This window comes from Fundulus heteroclitus, chromosome 11 (assembly GCF_011125445.2).
Source record: "Fundulus heteroclitus isolate FHET01 chromosome 11, MU-UCD_Fhet_4.1, whole genome shotgun sequence".
Taxonomy (NCBI): Eukaryota; Metazoa; Chordata; class Actinopteri; order Cyprinodontiformes; family Fundulidae; genus Fundulus; species Fundulus heteroclitus.
Genome location: NC_046371.1, coordinates 14,673,067 through 14,692,940, shown reverse-complemented (window position 1 = coordinate 14,692,940; position 19,874 = coordinate 14,673,067). Strand labels below are relative to the sequence as shown.

The 19,874-nt window shown below is 40.0% G+C and overlaps 1 protein-coding gene across 2 annotated transcripts; it reads right to left on the bottom strand.

Moving 5' to 3' along the window:
- Nucleotides 1–9,136: 9,136 nt before the first annotated feature.
- On the bottom strand, nucleotides 9,137–17,646 carry snx12 (sorting nexin 12). 2 transcript variants are annotated; one of them, XM_036142908.1, is made up of 6 exons: nucleotides 17,280–17,644; nucleotides 14,665–14,760; nucleotides 13,423–13,547; nucleotides 12,484–12,574; nucleotides 12,054–12,064; nucleotides 9,137–10,041 (listed from the first exon to the last, which is right to left on the bottom strand). In XM_036142908.1, the coding sequence occupies exons 1-5, from the start codon at nucleotides 17,442–17,444 to the stop codon at nucleotides 12,059–12,061; spliced, it is 483 nt and encodes a 160-aa protein (XP_035998801.1). In that variant the 5' UTR covers nucleotides 17,445–17,644; the 3' UTR covers nucleotides 9,137–10,041; nucleotides 12,054–12,058. The 2 variants fall into 2 exon arrangements, with proteins under 2 accessions (XP_035998801.1, XP_035998800.1); XM_036142907.1 differs by lacking the exons at nucleotides 9,137–10,041; nucleotides 12,054–12,064 and having other exon boundaries at nucleotides 12,457–12,574; nucleotides 17,280–17,646.
- Between the last annotated feature and the right edge of the window lie 2,228 nt (nucleotides 17,647–19,874).

The window sequence follows — 19,874 nt, the reverse complement described above, 5'->3', positions numbered from 1 at the left end:
TATTACTGAGAATCAACTTTTTTTCTAATTTTTATTAAATTGTGCCCAAAAGAATTTGCAAACAGGAGGACCATCTTTTAATAAGACAAATGCACAAAACCCATTTTCAAGGTCTGGATTTACAAAATTTTACACGTTCTTCTTTCCTTCAGCCAATCCAAATTATTTGTTTAATAAAAAAAATAAAAATATTCCATGCACATACTTTGTAGAGCAAGTAAAAACAATAAAACTATTGCAGTAAATTTTTATTCATTATTAATATTATCATACGTTTTGGCCGTCGGGTACTTTTGCCTTGACAATTTCAACCCACGTGATGAAAAGTTTGGACCCCCCCTTTGCTCCAAGTGGGATGACAACCAGGCTATACCTAAATGTACCTGCGGTTTAATTTAGCACACTTTAAGAATTAACTAATGTAGCTAATTTAACTTCCAGCAGCAAAGCTAATCTCAAATATGTAATACAACCGTAGTGATGCAACTAAGGCGGTTGGAGCTTTAGACGTGGTAGCATCACTAATACCACGCTTTATTGTGTTTGTTTGTTTGTTTTTAGCACCGCTAAATTGTAAATAGGTCGAGGAAAACGCATGACACGTCAAGGCACGCACGCTGCAGGTATGCCCGCTCCTTCACAACTCCCACACCATGCCACCTGACCTTCAAGTGCAGCAGGTTTAAATTACAACAGGGCAAAGTCACATTAATAAAAACGCCCTTACTGTATACAATGTGGCGGCTTCTGGCCGGTGCTGATACACCATAAGCAGACACGGGAACACCCTTCAACACAGGCGGCCTGTCGGCGGCTGCCCAGGAGAAGACAACCCGCTTAGTCGAGCCGCGCACGACTTGCCAGCGGATGAAGACAACAGAAACCCTGATATTAAATAACAGGTCGAGGATCTGCGGGCGCGAGCTGCGTCCAAAAACGCGCCGCGCGATGCTCACCTGCTAGCAAAGCGGTGCGTCGGCTAATAGCTACGTGGCTCCTTCTCTCCATGTGCTGAATGATGTAGTTGCGTTCAGGTGCAACCGACTGCCAGCGCCTGTTGGCTTCATGGTGAATAAATAAAACGCGGCATGGACGGCTACCCCTTTTTCCTGACGTCCATGTGTCCGTTTCAAAGACAAACATTTTAAGACGTTAAAAAGCAAACGTTCCAGCGACACTAACCGTTAAAAGCAAACGTTCCAGCGACACTAACCGTTAAAAGCAAACGTTCCAGCGACACTAACCGTTTTTTATTATTATTATTTGGTGGGGGGGGTACTTGAAAGCAATTCGGGGGAGTCATCCTTGTGTTTATGCTTGTTGAAGTGGGTAGTAGCCGCACGACGCGTTTAACACCTAAAAGCGAAGCAACGACTCAAAGCTTGAGGGGATAACCACAACAGTCGTCGGTGTGTGTGTTTTTTTTTAAAAAGAGGAAACTATTTGAGCGGTTTCTCCACAACGGTCAATTCACCCATTAAGTTTTCAAGGTTCTGCTCTCTGGTTTTCCATTACGCGCTGCCGGGACGTCAGCTGATTCAACGCTCGAATGACAAATTAAGCCGATTTACCGAGCGTTAACCAACGCGAATTAACTCGCTACGACAGTAACGTTTTTATTTAACGCTCGCGCACACACAACGCGTGCAAATGAGGATGGAGAACGTTGTGTCCTTTACGCCAGGAGCGCAGATACAACATACCAGGAGGATTGCATCAGTCGTGTACTACTAAAGTACACTCTACAACTAAAAGCTGGGGGTGAAAAAAACGCGTCATCTCAATACCGCTCAGGTTTAAACAAAACATCTACATATATGTGGAAGAAAAAACAATAACAGTACCTTTTACTGTCTTCTGGAGTGTAATAGTGGAAGGGCGGAGACGGACGGGAAGCAGCGAAGTCTGTGGTGTCTGATGAAATATCCCGCCCGGTTGAGAGTGCCGAGGGTTACTACGGCTTGGTGGGCTGACGCAAGAGGAAGGCGGAGATTTTCCACACATGAATGGGACACAACGTATCGGAGAGCTGGAGTACAATAATCAATACAGAGGAGAGCTCCGGGAACGAAAACGAACACCAACTTGTATATTTCGTAGGATTTAGATGATGGAAAACGTGCTCAACGTGCGTGTTTTTTTTTTGTTTTTTTTTGCTGAATAGCAGCAGCTACGCTAAAACACGCGTCGCCCCTTTAACTGCACGCGCTTCTTTTGTTCCACAGATTCAGAGGAAGAGATGTGGACCACAGGTTTCCAACATTTGTTTCCTGTTTGGATGTACTCTGTGACCTAAGCATATACTGTAGTGCAGGATCGGTGCTATTAGATAAATCCCTTTCAAGATATCTCAAATTACGTCACCGGATTCGTCATTGAAAGCGTCACACATCGTAGACGTAATTTAAGATATCTCGAACGTAATTATGACTAGTCAGAATTACAATTTAAGATATCTGAAATAAGACATTGCGTGTAAGCCCCTTATTGGCTGTAAGCTGCCCAAAGCTGCCTGAACATTCAATGGCGCTGGCTGTTTTCTGACAAAATTGTAAGAAAATGGCCACAATATAGAAAGAGCTTTTTAAGTATGGGATATGCAGAGAGGGCGAAAATAGTATACTTGAAGAATGCTTAAGAATTTGCAAAGAATTTCGGATTTACTTGCTGCCGACGCACACAATTGCACTGAAAAACGGCTAGCTGAAAGCGCTACTGTCGACTCATGTCCAAGCTGGAAATAGGAATATTCCTCAGCCCGGGCCAGTTCTGTTAATAACCAGATGCAGTTTTATACTGTGGTAAAGCATCTGCCTCTTGGGAATTATGGTAAAGCCAGCTAGCTCTTGATTTTCACATGCGAGACGGCACAAAGCATTACAGCACCCTCCTTTAGCTTCTCTGAAAACAAAAGCGCACGCCTCCGGTTCCTGTGTGATGACATATGGCAAGCCGTTTCGTAATTCAAGATATCAGTAACGTCATTTTGACTAGTCAGAATGTCAATTTAAGATATCTTAAATGGAAAAGCTGAATAATTCAAGATATCTCTAATTCATTTAGAGATATCTTAAAAGGAATTTTGACTAGTCAAAATTACAATTCAAGATATCTTAAAAGGAATTTTGACTAGTCAAAATTACAATTCAAGATATCTTAAATTTATTTTTTACTAGTCAAAACTGCATTTCGCCTATCCAAAAATACATTTAAGATATCTTGAATTATGGTGGCATTTGAGATATCTTTAATTAGAATTATGACTAGTCAAAACTCAATTTAAGATATCTTGAATTGTAATTTTGACTAGTCGTAATTAATTGTAGATTTTCTCTGCATTTTGGATCTCGTGCGACTCATTATTTATAACTAATCACAGAATCCCGTGGCTGTTATCACAGGAGTGTCCAGACTGTTCGTCACGTGGGCCAAAGTGACGGGATTCTCATTTCTTCCTGCTTCACAAAATGAGCGTGCGATGTTTTAGTTAAACAAAGCAGTCCATTTATTTTAGATTATTTGTTTATTCATTTATTTGGAAAGGGGTGTAATAAACAATTTTAGATCCGAAGCCTAATAATGGTTTTGCACAATTGCAAGATATTCATCCCGTTAGCAAACTATTTTGGGTTTGATTAAAAAAAAGTGAATTTGTTTGGGCTGTCCTCAGCAATAAGAGAAGGATTTGGATCAGTCTTACACTAGCTAAATTTAATAAATGGATTAAAACCAGATTTTGGTCCACCAACGTCTGCTTCTTCAGTTACAAAAAGATTTGAACTTGTCTATAATAATTTTGCCCCAATTAGAAATAAAAAAGCAGCCATCTGCAATGACCACTTGTGCTAGTGGACCAAATCATTCTGTCTTCAGACACCCCTGTTATACACAGTAACCTCCGAATGTCATCACACCATTGGAACTTTTTATTAAATTTAATTAATATACAACCATACATTTCAGTTTACCTTAATTAGGATTTCATCATATAGACTAACACAAAGTAGCACATCACTTTGAAAAAAATAAAATAAATATTACATGGCTTTCAAAATGGAAAAAAAATTATGCCTACATGCAAGACTGTGGCAGAACACTACATCTTCTTACATCATGTAAACATGTGATGGCAGCATCATGCTGTTGGAACCTTTATGAAACTAGCTGTTTTCCTGCATAACAGCGAGTGGGAATGCTAATCTGCAGAATGATTTGAACAAAAGATGCAGAACATCCATGCAGAAGAGAAAAATTAGCTGAAAAACATTGAAATCAGATTTGAAGAATTTGAAAAACTTGAAATATTTGAAAAAATTTGAAGGAATTTGAAAAATTTGAAGAATTAGAACAATAAGAAGAATTGGAAAAATTTGAAGAATTTTGAAGGAATTTGAAGAAAGTTGCATTGATTTCAATGGGAGCAGGCAAAAAAATTGCACAAAAAGTGAAATATTTTAAAATGTATAAAAGTTAGAATAATGATGAGATATAGCGGGAACGAGCTGAACGTTTTGATTCCAAAAATTTTTTAATCCGTTAAAGTATGCGGGAGTAGTTAGACGGCGACGGAATAATAATAATAATAATAATAATAATAAAGAAAAACAGGAAAACAATAAGTGAGAATGCTGTATAAGCAGTCTCACTGATAAAAATGACAACATGCGTCAGCCCCCTTCGGTCTGATGCCCCTATATAAAAATTTATTGCATTCAACAGGAACACAAAAGGACCACAATTAGCAGACACTGGATCTGTATGTAACTTAATCTTGGGATAAATTAAACATTGCTATGTTTGGGGAAAAAAAAAACACTGCACATCACCCTGCACACACACTACCCTTAAGGCCCAGTTCCAGCACCTCGTATTGGCTGCACACCGCACGGCTCCACTCTCTTAGTGCTTCTGGAGCAGTTTTTTCAGGGCCAGCCCGGGTTCCTCCAGGCCTGCTGAACAGTAGTAACCTGACTCCCGCCAGATGGATGTAGTTCCACATGACTCCACACATACATCTGGGATTGTTCCATTGGAGATGTGTTTCAGAAGGAGGAGAGGGGCCTTATCAAAAATCCTTGCATATGATTGGATAAACCACTTGTCTTGTGCGGCCGGGGAGTCCGCGCCAAATTTACCCTATAGAGATAATTTTTACTGAGGTTAAAACTGTTAGCGCAGGCTAAAGCCACCCCAAGGAGGCGTTTACCTCTTCCAGGCATTTCTAGGCCGGTCGAATCACAAAACGGCTGAAGATAAACCGAGTAAGGAGGAGCCGAGTCAGGAGAGCCAAACCGAGCAGGGTCAGTGGGACTGTGCCTTTACATGGTGATGGCAGCATCATGCTGTGGGGATGTAAGTTTTAAGCAGCAACAGAGAAGCTGGTCAGAGTCAATTGGAAGATGCATGGAGTTAAAGGAGAAGATCTGTCTCTGGTTGCAAAAGAATTGGGACTGGGACCGCGGCGAACATGGAAAACAAGAGCTGGCAACACTTGGTAACTGTTGTCCACAGACTCTCCTTTCAGTCTTACTGAGCTGAAACTATTTAGCAAATAAGAATAGGCAAAAATTACTTTCTTAGACTCGCAAAGCTGGTAAAAATACACCCAGAATAGCTTAGCAGCGGTTATTTTTGTAAAAGGTGTTTCCTCTTAGCTTAGAGAAATTAAAATGAACCGCTTAGATTTTCACCTGCAACAAATTGTCAAAACTACATATTCTGTTTCTCCAACTTTACATTTATGCACTGTCATTTGCATGCCATCAAGTTTATGCACTTTGAATTCAGGTCAACTCCCAAACGAGAGGATTGAAATAAACGCAAATTTAAAAAAAAAATAACTCATGTAATTAGTTTTTTTTTATAAAACAAGAGGGAAAAGAACTTGATTAATTGGATTTGGTACAATAATAAAATAAAAATTTTTTTTTAGCCACATCGCTCCATCCTATTACTTTTAACTCGCTTTCATTAATCTTTGTGTGTCTTTGGCGGCAGTTATCTTCAGTAATATAGGCCCTAAAACTGTAACAACCGGTTTTCTGCTGCAGATATAGCTACATATTCCTTCACGATTCTCAAACAGGTAACTCTGGGGCCCTTGTTTCTTAAAGCAAGTCCCTGATCCAACTATTCTAACCTTTTCAATTTGCTGTAGTATGCTGTCTAAACAGATTTCGCCCGCCCCTGTCGCCTTTCTTTGCCGACAGCTCCATCGCATTTATTTTATTCACTTATTTCAAATCACACTTGGAATTTAACCAGAGGTAGTGTTAAATCAATGGATTTATAAATTGTTAAAGCTCTTATCTTTGTCTCCAACCATCCATCGCTGTCCAGCGGTACTATAGTAACCGCTCGTCTCGCCCCTTTGTCCATGCTCAGTCACGCCGCTTTGGGTTGCTCTTTCAATTTACTTCCACTTTATCAAGCTGACTCCCAGCAAACGCAGCCGGCCTCATGGGTGCACACCAGGCCCCGGCGTTAGAATGCCAAACACAACATGGCCTAATCTCTGCTCTGGCTCTCTGTACCCATCCTGTCTGCCCGCCGTCATTACTCAGGACAAGGCCATCACATCAAAGCTGGCTGGTTTTATAGGTCGCCGTATTCTCACGTGGGGAACGTCACGGGTGCCCTATGAACCCCACGTGTAACGCCTCATTCTTTTTGTCTTAACCACAAAATGCATTCAATCATGCGTCTTAAAAAAAAAAGAAAACGTTTACACGCCAATGTTTGCACTTCCGTCAATTATTTCCTCATTCCTCCCTACGTAATTAGTTGTGTGTAATTAAAGTCGGAGCTGGTGATTTGAATCTCCTGCAGGTCAAGATCTGTATCACAAGATATCACTATTCCTGGGCAGCTTTAATCCACCTGTGGCCAGAATTTCCTCCACTGGTAAGCTCTGCGTTTCCTGAAGGTCAAGCACAGGCAGGAGAGAGATTAGACGTATTTAAGATAAAATCCGGCGGGACTGAAATGCAGGGCAGGCGAATAGACATTACGCAAATATATTCTGGTGGGAAAGTGAACAGAAAAGATGAAGTGCAGTCATTTCTCTTTAGGGTGAAAGAGGAAAACAGCCTTTTGGGCCATCTGGTTATTTTAACCATGACATTGTAACAAAAGTGGCAACTAAACTGGACATGCAAGAGGATAAGGGAGGTGAAATAAATCTAATAGCTGAGTGTACAACTTCAGCAAATAGGTACATTTCTATAACAACTATTAGGACTATCTACATGCCAATCTGTTACTGGGAGTGATGCAAGAAGAAAAAAAATAGCTTTTTATTGTCCTACCTTCATAAACACAAACTTAATTTACTGAAGATCCCTGCGGCTCTAACTAGAATTGTGTGCTCTAAGAAGATGAAACTACGACTGAGTATTTCAGCAACACTGCAGGTGGGTCTGGTGTCGAGGAAAGAAAAGCACATGAGCAGGGTGGAGGTCCTGTAATGCTGCGGGCCGGTCTTTCTTCGTAAATCGCCAAGAACCTTCATGGAGTGCAACCAACATGAACACTTTCGAACACTCAAATACAAATCTATTGGATTACAGGCCAGCAACTGAACACGGGCCGTCGTTCAGCATTATATTGATCCGGTCAAATCAACAGAAATAGTTCAGGAGGCCAAAGAAAAAAAAATAAGCCGTGTTCCCTGACCTGAATCCTACAGGAAAGCCACAGGGTTGGGTTGTGCAAGATCAGTAAGAATGTGCAAAGTGTAAGAATCCTGGTGTTTGTAGCGGTGCAGATATGACTTGTTATAAATAAGGAAATCAGTGAAGTGTGTTAACGTCACTCTGCTTTGGTTTGATAGCAAACAGATGCCAGATGAGTAGTCTACTCAATTACTGGAAAAAAAACCCCAAAAAAACTCAGTTTAAGGTTCAATATTTCCATCACTACATAAAACCTGCTGCTGGGTGACATCTGCCCTTTTGTCAATGAAAACAATAGTTTTAGTTTCTTAACAACTTGACCACCATACTTTATTCCATTTTGAAACCTTTTATGCTGCATTAAACATTCCCCACATATATTACCAGTGCAAAGAGCCTGAATGAGTGGTGCACAATTGGATACCATGCACTGCAGTCCATATCTATCCATATATGGACTACAGTTCATACTGTAATTCTGCGATATTGATGGGTCATAATATATTGTACAGCCCTACTAAGGGCTGTACAATATATTACAATATAAATGTTCCCCAATTTAAGATTGGCTTTTAATACAATTTTCAGTGTTAAGACTATGCGACAACAAAGGATGCCAATACAGATGACCAGTGTTGTGCTCTTTCAAAAAATTTTATGAGCGTACCTATCAGCATATAAGAAGAAGAAAGCTGCTTTACCCGTGGTGGAGGAAGCATTCAGGATCCTGATTTCAACCTCAGCTGAGAAGTGAAATATCTAACCCCCAGTCGGTCGAGGTAGATGACCGTTCATACTGAGCCTGGTTCTTGCTGGAGGTTTTTCTTTCCACTGTCGCTTCATGCTTGCTCAGTATGAGGGATTGCTGCAAAGCCATGGACAATGCAGACGACTCTCCCTGTAGCTTTACGCTTCTCCAGGAGTGAATGCTGCTTGTCAGGACTTTGATGCAATCAACTGGTTCCCTTAGATAGGAATTTCTTTTTGACCAATAATCTGACTTTGAGATGACATGTTTCATGAATTGCCGCTATATAAATAAAATTGAATTGAAGATACCAGGCCAACCTTGCACACCCAAAGAAGATTGAAATTAAACTTGCTTATCGGTTTATAACTGAGTGCAAAACTCCCTTTATAGCTTAATGCATAACGGGCTGTTTAATTCCAAGCGTGAAATGAAAGGTAAAACATGGAGGTGACAACCCGTCAACATGACAGTGACTGTAAAACTGTTTCAAACAGGGCCAAGGATGAAAACTAAAACTTTACCGTCGATTCTCATTCCCAGTTTCAGCTTAGTTAGGTCCCCAATGCAGGCCAGCAGCCGCTGATCCAGTCCGGATTCTGTCCGTTCCTATGGCCGGTGCTCAAATCACAAAACTAGTAAAAAAGATAAAATAAAAATACCCTCCCCCCCCCCCCCCCCCTTTTCTCCAAAACAAAAACAAAGCGACAGGACACAGCAGGCAGCAGTAAATTTATTGGTGGAAAGATTTAACAAGGTTGCTCCTCGCCACCCAATGTGGAACTGCGATGACAGCATGTAGTAATAATAATAATAATAATACACTTCACAATAATGTTGATGAAGAATTAAACAGCAGAAAGGAATACCAAATAATGCCGTAGAATTTTAACCCCCCGCCCCCCCACCCCAAAGAAACAAACAGATGCCTTAGCAAAGTAATATTGTTCATGTAATGAACCGCTTGTCACAGTGCTTAGATAATGGGTGTTTACCTAACTTACCTTTATTACAAGCTGATCTGGCCACATACAGCCAATACGCACACATGCTGATTCAGTAACTAACAATCAGGGTTAAGAAAAACTGAACCCGTTTAATGGCGTTCCAATAACAGAAAATTTAAGTCACGGGTGGGGAAAAAAAAAATAAAAAAAAAAATAATATGCTGACCGGAATGACACGTCGCTGTATTTTTCAGGATGCTACATGTTGCCTAACTTTGGGGAGGCTATCAAGAAAGGATACCTAGAACACCGATGAAAGCGAACAATGAACATTTTGTATCAAATCAACTGGAAAACTATCAGAAAGCGTAATGATCATTGTTAAAAGAAAAAGAAACAAACAAAAAAAATCAAACAAAAAGATTTAAGTATATATCTGTATATATATTTATAGCATTTTGTCTTCTTAACCGACTCAAAATAATGTACATAACAGTATGTGGAATGACCGAATGAAGACGACACAAACTTAATTCAGACGTTTGATTTTAGGGTTTTGTCCAGGAGCTGTGTTCCTCTCACATATCCGGAGACATCTCACATTCCCATCAGCTTTGTAATAACGTGACGTAGAAATAAATGTACATAGAGCAGGCGCAGGTGTCTCTGTTGTCTTTCCGATAAGAGGGGGGGAGAGAAAGAGAGAGAGAAAGAGGGTGTGGGGGAAAACACCAGCGTTAAAACAATATGATGCATTAGCTAAAGGGACGGTGCACAGAACAGATCACGACAGCTCGCTCGTCTTTCCCGGTCCGCTGCAAACCATCGATTTCCCTCCTGGATTGTGCTGAACCTTCATGGCTAGCGGCGACAGGCGTTTTACGCTATGCCTAAAAGGTCCTAAGGTCCTCCGCACTGGCCGCTCCACACATATTACACAAGAGTACTGAAATAACACTAATGCTGATTGGATTTACTTTGACACCCAAGCACTCCTCAAGTCTGACGTTTGGACACATTTTAAATGTCTTTTTTTTCGTCTCCCTGGATTAAAACTGAACTCACTCTGACAGAAAATGTGACGGAACAGTTCAGGAGACATTTATGATACAACACCACCCTTACGATCGTCATACCCCAAACACCACTGGATGAAATGAGCATATAATCAGGGCATCATGCAATGCAAGTATGTCTCTTTTAGGCAGGAAAGGTTGTAATTTGACAAGCAAGCAGGAGGTGAACAGGGTTTTTTTTCTCCCCCTGTCAAATGCATGGAGACCGCATGAAGTTACAAACTGTCTAAGGAAGTACCCCTTGAACATTTGCACTTTTTGTCACACAACAACCACAGCGTTCACTGGTATTTTAGTCGATGCGTTGACAAAGTTGTGCGCAGTTGTGAAGTGGAAGGAAAAGGACACGTCGCTGTCAAAAAAGTTTTAACACGCCAGCATCAGACAACCGTGGTGTGAATTCAGGTTCAGCTCCATTTAGTCCGACTACTCCAAGTCAACACGAGGCGTTCCGGTCATACGAGGCCAAAGTTACACGTTTTGGACTACATACATTTCTTCGGCAGGAACGGAAACACATCGAATCACCTAAAAAAAAAAAATCACCTTTTAAGGCCGCAAAAGCCTGTGGCGGCTGCAAACACACGGGCGGAGCTACACTGGGAGGGTTTAGATCAGCCCATACTTGTTTGCTGGAATGGTCCAGTCAAAGTCCAGACTAATTAAAGTTGAGACTCTTTCTTGAAATTCGCTGTTCGCGGATTTCCTCCGTCCAACTCATCTGAGCTTGGGATATTTTGCAAAGGAAGAACGGGCAAAAGTTTCATAGTTTAATATGCAAAACCGTTTGGAGAACCGAGTGCTCTTTCCTGTCCACTTCACAAGTTTGTGCAACTTCGTGCTGGTTTATCCCATAAAGCCCCGCTAAAATACATCGTTCCTGGTTGTAACAAGCCATGATGGAAATGTTCAAGGAATATAAATAGAGCAGACTTGGGGGGGCAGGTTGAAACCAGAAGATAAAAATATGCAGACTCTATTATTATTATTATTATTTACGTAATTGGTTAAAGTATATACTTTTTTTTTAACAGAATACATCCATGTCTGAAAGTATTCCAGGTCTGAATCAACAAATGGGGGGAACTTAATGGTGATCTAATGATGCAAAGCAAATTTCTCAGCCAGATGAATAATTGCAAAGAAAGCGTGCAAGTGTGCCATGCGGGCAGTGATTAGTGCAGTCGATTATGAAAATGAAACATAATTAGTTTGAGGAATGTTTTTGGGGAAGGAAAAAAAAAAAAAGAGCTCCTGTTATGGGTGATTACCAACCCTGGTTTACTAATAAACAATAGTTCACATGACTTTAAACAGTGGGTGTGCTTTTGCACGGCTGGGCAAACCCAACAGGTGAGATGATTTGAATGAATCTACTGCATTTATTTAAACTTTAAAAATGAATTAAATGCATTTCCTGCAACAGCTTTGAATGAGATAAATTGAGTGAGTGCAGCCTGATCTGGGAGGGGATTCATATATGGTGCTAACATCTTACTATTTAAGCATCTGTGAACTATCGCCTTTGGTCTGCGGAGTCCCCATGCAACCACCTTCAACTTGCAGAGAGCTCTTACAGATGGAAATCAAATAAAAAAGGCAAACTTACTTCATTCATACCTAAAGGAAAAAAACAAACGATAAAAACAAGAGAACAAAAACAAGATCAGAAATCTCATTTACAGTCGGCATGCATCCCTAAAGTAAACAATAGCTCCAAGCACACACATTAAGACATCATTTGACTTTATTTACATTATATTACCACCTTAAATACGTGACACTGATTAAGAGAAGGTCTGGCTGTACTGTTAACAGTAACCTCGTTTCTCAATGTTGCAATTAAGCAGCAAAGTATTTACAACACAATGAGAACTGTGCGTCCTTATGAGTAGCAGAAGAACACATTCCCAACCCCAACACAGAGTGTGTGCAACGAAATACAGAGTGAGAGGAGGAAGAAAAAGAAGCAGTGGAAGGAGAGAAAGAGAAGACGTGTGGGAAGATACCGTCTCCCCACAGTAAGCCTAGTGTCGTACTTTTCCAGGAATGTAGTTCCGGTCAATGGTCTCCTCCTGCAGAAACATGTGAAGACAGCGCTCGTTCTGGGCCAACGGGTGACCTGCAATTCTGCACAAACGCACAGAAGCATAAGTTCTTTTGGGCCGTTCACATGAAACCTGGTTAAATGCAGGTTGGGTGGACGTACTTTAACACAGACGGGGCTATAACCTGTTCAGATCACATGTTATGAGCGAGCTAAAACATAGTAAACATGTTAAACCTTGGCCATCTTTCGTGCGTCAACACCGTTCCTCTTAGGGGTGGGTATTGCCAAAGAAGTCACAATTCGATTCGAATCACGATTCACATGACACGATCCGATTCTATCATAATGCATCACAATACTTGAATTATTGCAATGTATCGCGATGCATTGCGATATTTTCACTGAACACTGTTAGAAAAAAATGCAGCTGTTACCAGTGGCTGACTGGCTGTGTATGATCTGGATAGTGTCTTCAATTGATACATAACTGAAAGAAACTGAATTCATACATAGCTGTATTTATTGAAATGACTTTTGGAGGTATTGCCATGAAAATAAATATTAATGTTACTGGAGTGGACACACTGACAAAAAGCGCTTAGGATTTATAAAACTTAAAATAACAAAATAAGGATAATCAGTGCCATTTACATGGCCTCAGTGGTCCTTTAAACCAATGAAGTTGTATTCCACTTGTTTTTGGCTGATATTCGCCAACCATTCATGCAATTTTCATTTATAAATTTTTTTTAATTAATAATCGATACTTGGCGTCAAGAATCGATGCAGTAGATCACGAAAATTAGAATCGCTATACATCGTCATGACGATTATTTTGCACACCCCTAGTTCCTCTGTTAAAAGTTAAAAAGGTATGTTGTTTTTTTAAGGTAACACGCTTTAAGTGACTGCTATTGGTGTGACCGACCTGTTGATGAACTGCTCTAGGCCCACTCGTCGCTCCTCGATGAAGGACTCCTCGAAAAGGCCCTCGTCTCCACGGAACGGCAGCTGTCTCTTCAGGGCTTTGCCCGGCAAAGGTGGTACTACAATCTGAAGGTGACGGCAAAGTAGAAAAATATAAGAGCTTAAAACATCAGCTGCGGGTTAAAAAGACAGAAAAGCTAAGATTTCCCCTGGTAAGCTTGAGTCCAGAATGTCACTGAAGTTTATGGAGACGTCAACCTTAACGTTTCCACAGACTACGTTAAAATACTGTATTTTTTTCAGACTATAAGTCACACTTTTTTTTCATAGTTTGGCCGACCCTGCGATCGTCAGGTCAGGTACGACATATATCAATATTTATTTTATTTTATTTAAATTTTTTTTTTTGATTTTTAACGGCACCGGTGGCTCGTTTTTCGTACAGTGGGCTGACAAGAAATGGGGACAGACATGCGGCACAGTGCAAAAACAGAACTAAAAATAAGTGAAATTTTCTTGAAATTAGGGCATTTGTCCTTGATTTGAGCAGGTAAACGTGATTATCTGCCATATGGAGAGAGTAATTTTTACCCCTAAAATAAGATAATTAGATGTAATGCACTTGAAATAAGTTGACGGAGATGAGTTGTTTCTATTTTAAGTCCAAAAAATTTTATTCCATTGGCAGATTATCTTATTTACCTGCTCAAATACAGTACAAATACACCCATTTCAAGAACATTTTAACTCATTTTAGTTCTGTTTTTGCAGTGGCATACTGACCAGCACGAACCAAAGATGAAAACATTGTTTAAACATGTTTGTATGTTGTCTCGCTGTGTCAGTCTGCATTCACGCAGCGGAGCTTTGCATGGTGCGGCTCGAAGGGAGAGCTCAGACCGAGACAGGACCCCGTTAATGGGGCTGAAGCTAATAACAGCTAGCGTTAGCTTACAGGTCTGTTTACAACTTCGCTGGTGCGAATGAGCTTTATGTTGCTCTGAAACATCCGTGTTGTGCTGGTAGCTTAGCAGGTAGCACTATTACGCTCACGGTCTAATTGGGCATCGAATTGGGCTGAATTGTTTCCACAACCAGCGTGGGCTTCACGTGGCAGACAACTTCTTTTAGTACATTAAAGGGTCGGGTCTGGAAATGACCCAAACTTCCAAACTAAGAAGAAAGGTAAACGTCCGACGCCCCAGAGACCGTAAAAAAAAAAAAAAAACAGCCACTCACTCACCTTACTGTCTCTTTCCAGCTCATTCTTTAACCACTCAAAGTCGCTGTATCTTCTCCTCACACACGAGTCCTTCAATTTGAAAATGGGGAGGTTTGTCTGTGCAGAGAACAGAAAAGAGACGTGCGACCAGGGCCACTTCGTTAACACAGCACGCCGTCTGCTGTATTTACAGCAGCTGCTTTTACATTCCTTTAATTTACAGTAGTGGCAGTTGACCATACGCCATCAAATAATGGCAAATAAAGAAGACCACTTTGGCATTTTGCTTAATGTTTGTACCAAAATCTTCCCAGTAAAAAAAGCAGGGGTGTCCCGATACCATTTTTTTCCCCCTGACTGAGTATTTCAGTTTAGATACTTGCCGATTCCAAGCACCGATATGGAATATTTCAGAAATTGGTACTTATAGATCAAACATCATTTTTTTTTTTTTTTTTTTGGAGGGTCAGCAAACAATCTCTTGGTCTATTAGCACCACCACCTGGCGTGGAATGGCATCTAGCCTTTGAGTTGCAGTAGGGCTGGACGATTTAATCGACTAATTCGAATTTACAATTCTTTAAGATTTCATTTTTGGAAAATCTGGATTTTATTTTGCCAATACACTCATTGGGTTTCCATGAAGAGAACAGCATGTGATGCTGAATATATGTTTAGGCAAATGTATTGTCAAAATATTGTTAAGTGGAAACTTTTTTTTACCATAATACGAGGTACTTCATTTAGTTATTTACTTTTTTTTTTAACTTAGTTTGAAGTTCACAAGTGCAGTGAAGCCTGTTCTTATGTTTTGTTATATTTTCATTGTTTATAACGGCACGGCTACCATCTTGTTTTACAAGCCTGTTTCACAGCTTGTTTTTAGTTGCACTTTGAATTCAGGTCAACTCCCTGACAAAATGCTTGACATAAAAGCAAGGTTTTAAAATAATTTCTTTAATTTCTTTTTATGAAACAAAAAGGAGGAAAAAAAAAAAATCAATTAATCGGATTTGGTATGATAAAATCGGAGATTTATTTTTTAATCTATAATCGCCCAGCCCTAAGTTGCAGTGTAGCTCAGCCCGAAAAGGAAAAATCAGGAACAACGACAATATTGGTTGCTTTTCAGAGCACGAGTATGAGTAATTGACACTGGTATCAGGCCCCAAACCGTTAGCAGTAACCGTACACCGCTAAAAGAAGTTATTCATTGAAGTCCATACGAGGAAACAGGAATCGGCTGATATCAGCGTAGGCAATTCAAAGCTTTACACAAACCTGACATGAAGCTCAAAATTCTGATTGCCACATCTATAATAAAAGCCTCTTAAAATGCATTATTAGGATCACCATTTTAAACATGGTGGAAAAGTTTCGTTTTTTTTAGGTGATAAACACACTCATCTTTGTGGCACTATGAATAGTGAGTCAGAGGTAATGAACCAATCATCTTCATTTAAGATTTTCCATTTATTACCCTGATTTTGTCTGTCTACTTTGCTTTTTATTTGCTACCGCTTGTTGCCATTTTGGTATTTCAAAACAATATGCTTTCTCTCCGGGGTGGTTCATGTTTTGATGAATGTCAGCTCAAAGTATTTATGTGTCAAGGCTGAATATTCTCTTTTGTTGGTTTTAATGGGGGAAACCTTCATACTATACTGTAGGAAACTCAAAAAGAGCTGCGTAATGTCAAAGAACTAACATTTATTTATGTCTGATAAGGTTTTTCCTGTTTCTTCTTCATCTGATTTCGATGACAACTTTTCAGATGTCAGAGTTAAGAGTTGTTTACATGCAGGTAGGTTGAAATCATTTGTTTACACGTCCAACTCCTCCAAGAAATGTCGCCAACATGCCTAACCTAACAGATCAAGAGTTGCATCACAAACTGCAAGACACTAACGTGGAATTACACAAACCCTGTCAGTGCTATGGGTCAACCTCAGCTTCCTCTAAATTCTGCTGCGTTTGTGATTTTCCGCTTCACCCCCATTTACAACCCAAACTGCCAGAGGAAGCGTCGTAAAAATTTATTTTTTTTTAAAAAAAGCAACAGGCTAACACGTCTCTTTATATTCAGCTACAGGATTAGCTTACATTTTTAAATTGTTCCCAAAACATTACGGGTTTATGCGCATATCCACTCGCGAAAAGGCAGGAAACCCTAAGCTACAGCGTTTGTTGACACGACCACCATCTGCTCTTGCTAGCCATTAGCTAAATGTTACTTCTTTTTTTTTTTTACTCCGCGATTACAGGATTTAAAATAGATTTGTTTCACCCAATGCAATTCAAATGAGCCAAAGTCGTCGCAGAAGACGTTTAGCAGTCGCCGTACTCAAAGCAGGGTGGCGTTGACGTCCGGGAAACTTGTGCAAACAAACACCCATATAGCCCTCGGGACGAAAGCTACGAGCTAGGCCAGGCCGCGGTTCATCCTCGGTGTCTGAGTTTGAACGCCGCGCCGCCTCGAGACGCTTCCAAGCGGCCACGCGCTCGGCGTGCCGGCCGCGCCTCTGCCCCGCTAAATGCTAACGGGCTAAGCGGCAACTCTTTAATCACCCCGTTAGCTTAGCAGGCGAAGCTAGTTGAACTCCCGAGCGTTTTGGAATCGACGCGTCGACACCTACCCTCATGCGAACTTCGTAAGTTGTGTAGCGGTTCCGTCCGACTCCCACGATCTGTGGGTCGTAAACGTCTATTTCCAGAAAATTGCTCGGGGGGCCGTAAGCATCCGTCAGGTCCTGGGGTTTGGAATTCAACCGGCGAGTGTCTGCTACGACTGGATCTGACATCTTCCCTCCTGTGTTTTTTTTTTTTTTTTTTTTTGGGACGCAGACTACTTCTTTTTTTTTTTTTGTGGGCGTAAAAACCAACTAACCACACAGTTCTGTCTTAAATCTCATCTGATAGCGCAGCAAGCAGTGTGAGAAGCAGCTCTCCTCTTGCGGGGGCCAGCCGCCCTGCGCCCTGCCCTTCTTGAATATGGAAAATGCGTTAGTTCAGTTCCGTACTGAGCTGGAAACGGTGCTCCCCCTATCGGACACTTCCGGTGGCTGGACAGGCCACATGGGACCAAAACAGCTGCTTAGAAAATATGCATACCTGCTAGGAGCACTACAGATTAGTCACTTGCAGTGTTGTATAAAGTACTGAAATCTCAGAGTCAAGTAAAAGTATAGGTACCTCTCCAAAATATGACTTTGGTAAAAGTCCAAGTCACTGACTGAAATGTAACTTGAGTAAAAGTCTTAAAGAATCTGAAATGTCTTGTACTTAAGTATGAAAATTACTGTAAAAATAGATGTACTCAAGTAATGTAATAAAAAGTATAAGTAAAAAGTAAAACAAAGCAAATGCAGTTTGTATGACATTTTTTACATTTTGGTAAACTTTGAAGGTCAAATTCATTTAAAATAATATATACAACCAAGTGCAGGAGACATTTAGACCAAGTTTAGACAGAAAACACAACCTTTTTGTAAGCTTTCAGTTTTTCTTCTTCAAGTAATCTATACAAATTGCGTGCGTCTCTCTCTCTCCTTCTCTTTTTTTGTGTAACGAGTAACTAAACCAAACACTGAAAATGTATTGGAGTAAAAGTATGCAATTAAGTTCGAAAATATAGTGAAGTAAAAGTGAAAGTTATCAAAAAAAATTATACTCGAGGAAAGTATAAAGTACTCCAAAATATACTTAAGTACAGTAGTGAAGTATTTATACTTTGTTACTATACAACACTGGTCACTTGGCTATAATCTCACTTATTTGGACACATATATACGACAGAGTATTAGGGCCACACATGAAGAGAAAAAAATATTTTTGCCATGACGAGATTAAACTCAACATTTCGAGAATAAAGTTGAAATGTCATGTCGACTTTAATTTCGACGTGTCGACCTTAAACTCGCCATTTCGAGAATAAAGTTGATATATCGTGGCGATATATCCAACATTTATTCATTTATTATATATAAACATATATCATAAATATATAAACATATTATATATAAACATATATCATAACATTCCAAATTTTGGAGAAAAGAGCAACCGCGCTCCACAGCTGCAGTCTCTGCGTTTTAATTAAGTGTGAAGGTAGTCTTTGCCGGCGTGCTGCAACTGTATAATCATCACTGGAAGCGGTGGCCTACCAATAACGTAACGTCTTTCCCTAGTGATGCTTACCCGGGCTCGCAGTTCTGAATTTGAGATACTCGAAATGTTGAGATTAAACTCGACTTTAAAGTTGCCATGTCGAGTTTAATCTCGTCATGGCAAAAATACTTTTTTCTCTTCATGTGTGGCCCTAATATTCCGTCGTACATATAATGTCCATTAATATGTAGTCACATTTTTTTTTATTCCGGCCTACTGAACTGAATCTTAAAAGTTTCCACATAATTACCTTACAACCACAAACGTCTATAGATTTGACTGTCATTTAAAGCGACAAGGAAAAATAACACATGGTTTTATATAATAAAAATGTGCTAAAATATTGTGCACATTTGGATTTAGCTCTTCTGAGAATCAGGAATCAATGATATTTTATTTGTTTAGTCTTCTGAGTGAACACCTTGTAGAACCCAACCTTACCTGCAACAGCAGCACAAAACCTTTAGATAGATAGATAGATAGATAGATAGATAGATAGATAGATAGATAGATAGATAGATAGATAGATAGATAGATAGATAGATAGATAGATAGATAGATAGATAGATACTTTATTGATCCCCAATAATTTATCTGTCCGATAGCATAGATAAAAACATATAAAATAGGATAAAAAGATAAAACTGGATCAAGAAAATAAAATAAAAATGCAGTCCTTCAAGAGGCATTAAACCTTTGCACTACAGACTGAAATCTTTACCTATGATAACCTCGCACTTATCTAAAATAAACCAAGATTTAAAGCACTGGCATTGTCCACCAGGGGGCGCACAAGGTGTTACCGGGTGGCCATTTGCGGCCCCCGTGGATCATTTTATTTGACCCGGTCCCGACCACAATTCTAAGAATGGAGCAAAGCTGGCCTGCAAACACAGGTGGTTGATGCTGATGTATTTTAGTTTTTTTTCGAAGACTTTCACAGACAAATAACATGTTCTTAAAATAAAAATAGAAATGTTAGGTACAACATAACACTACTGCAAACACAGGTCGTGTAAACAGCCAGTGGTGGACAAACTACTGAGTTTCATTACTTGAATCAA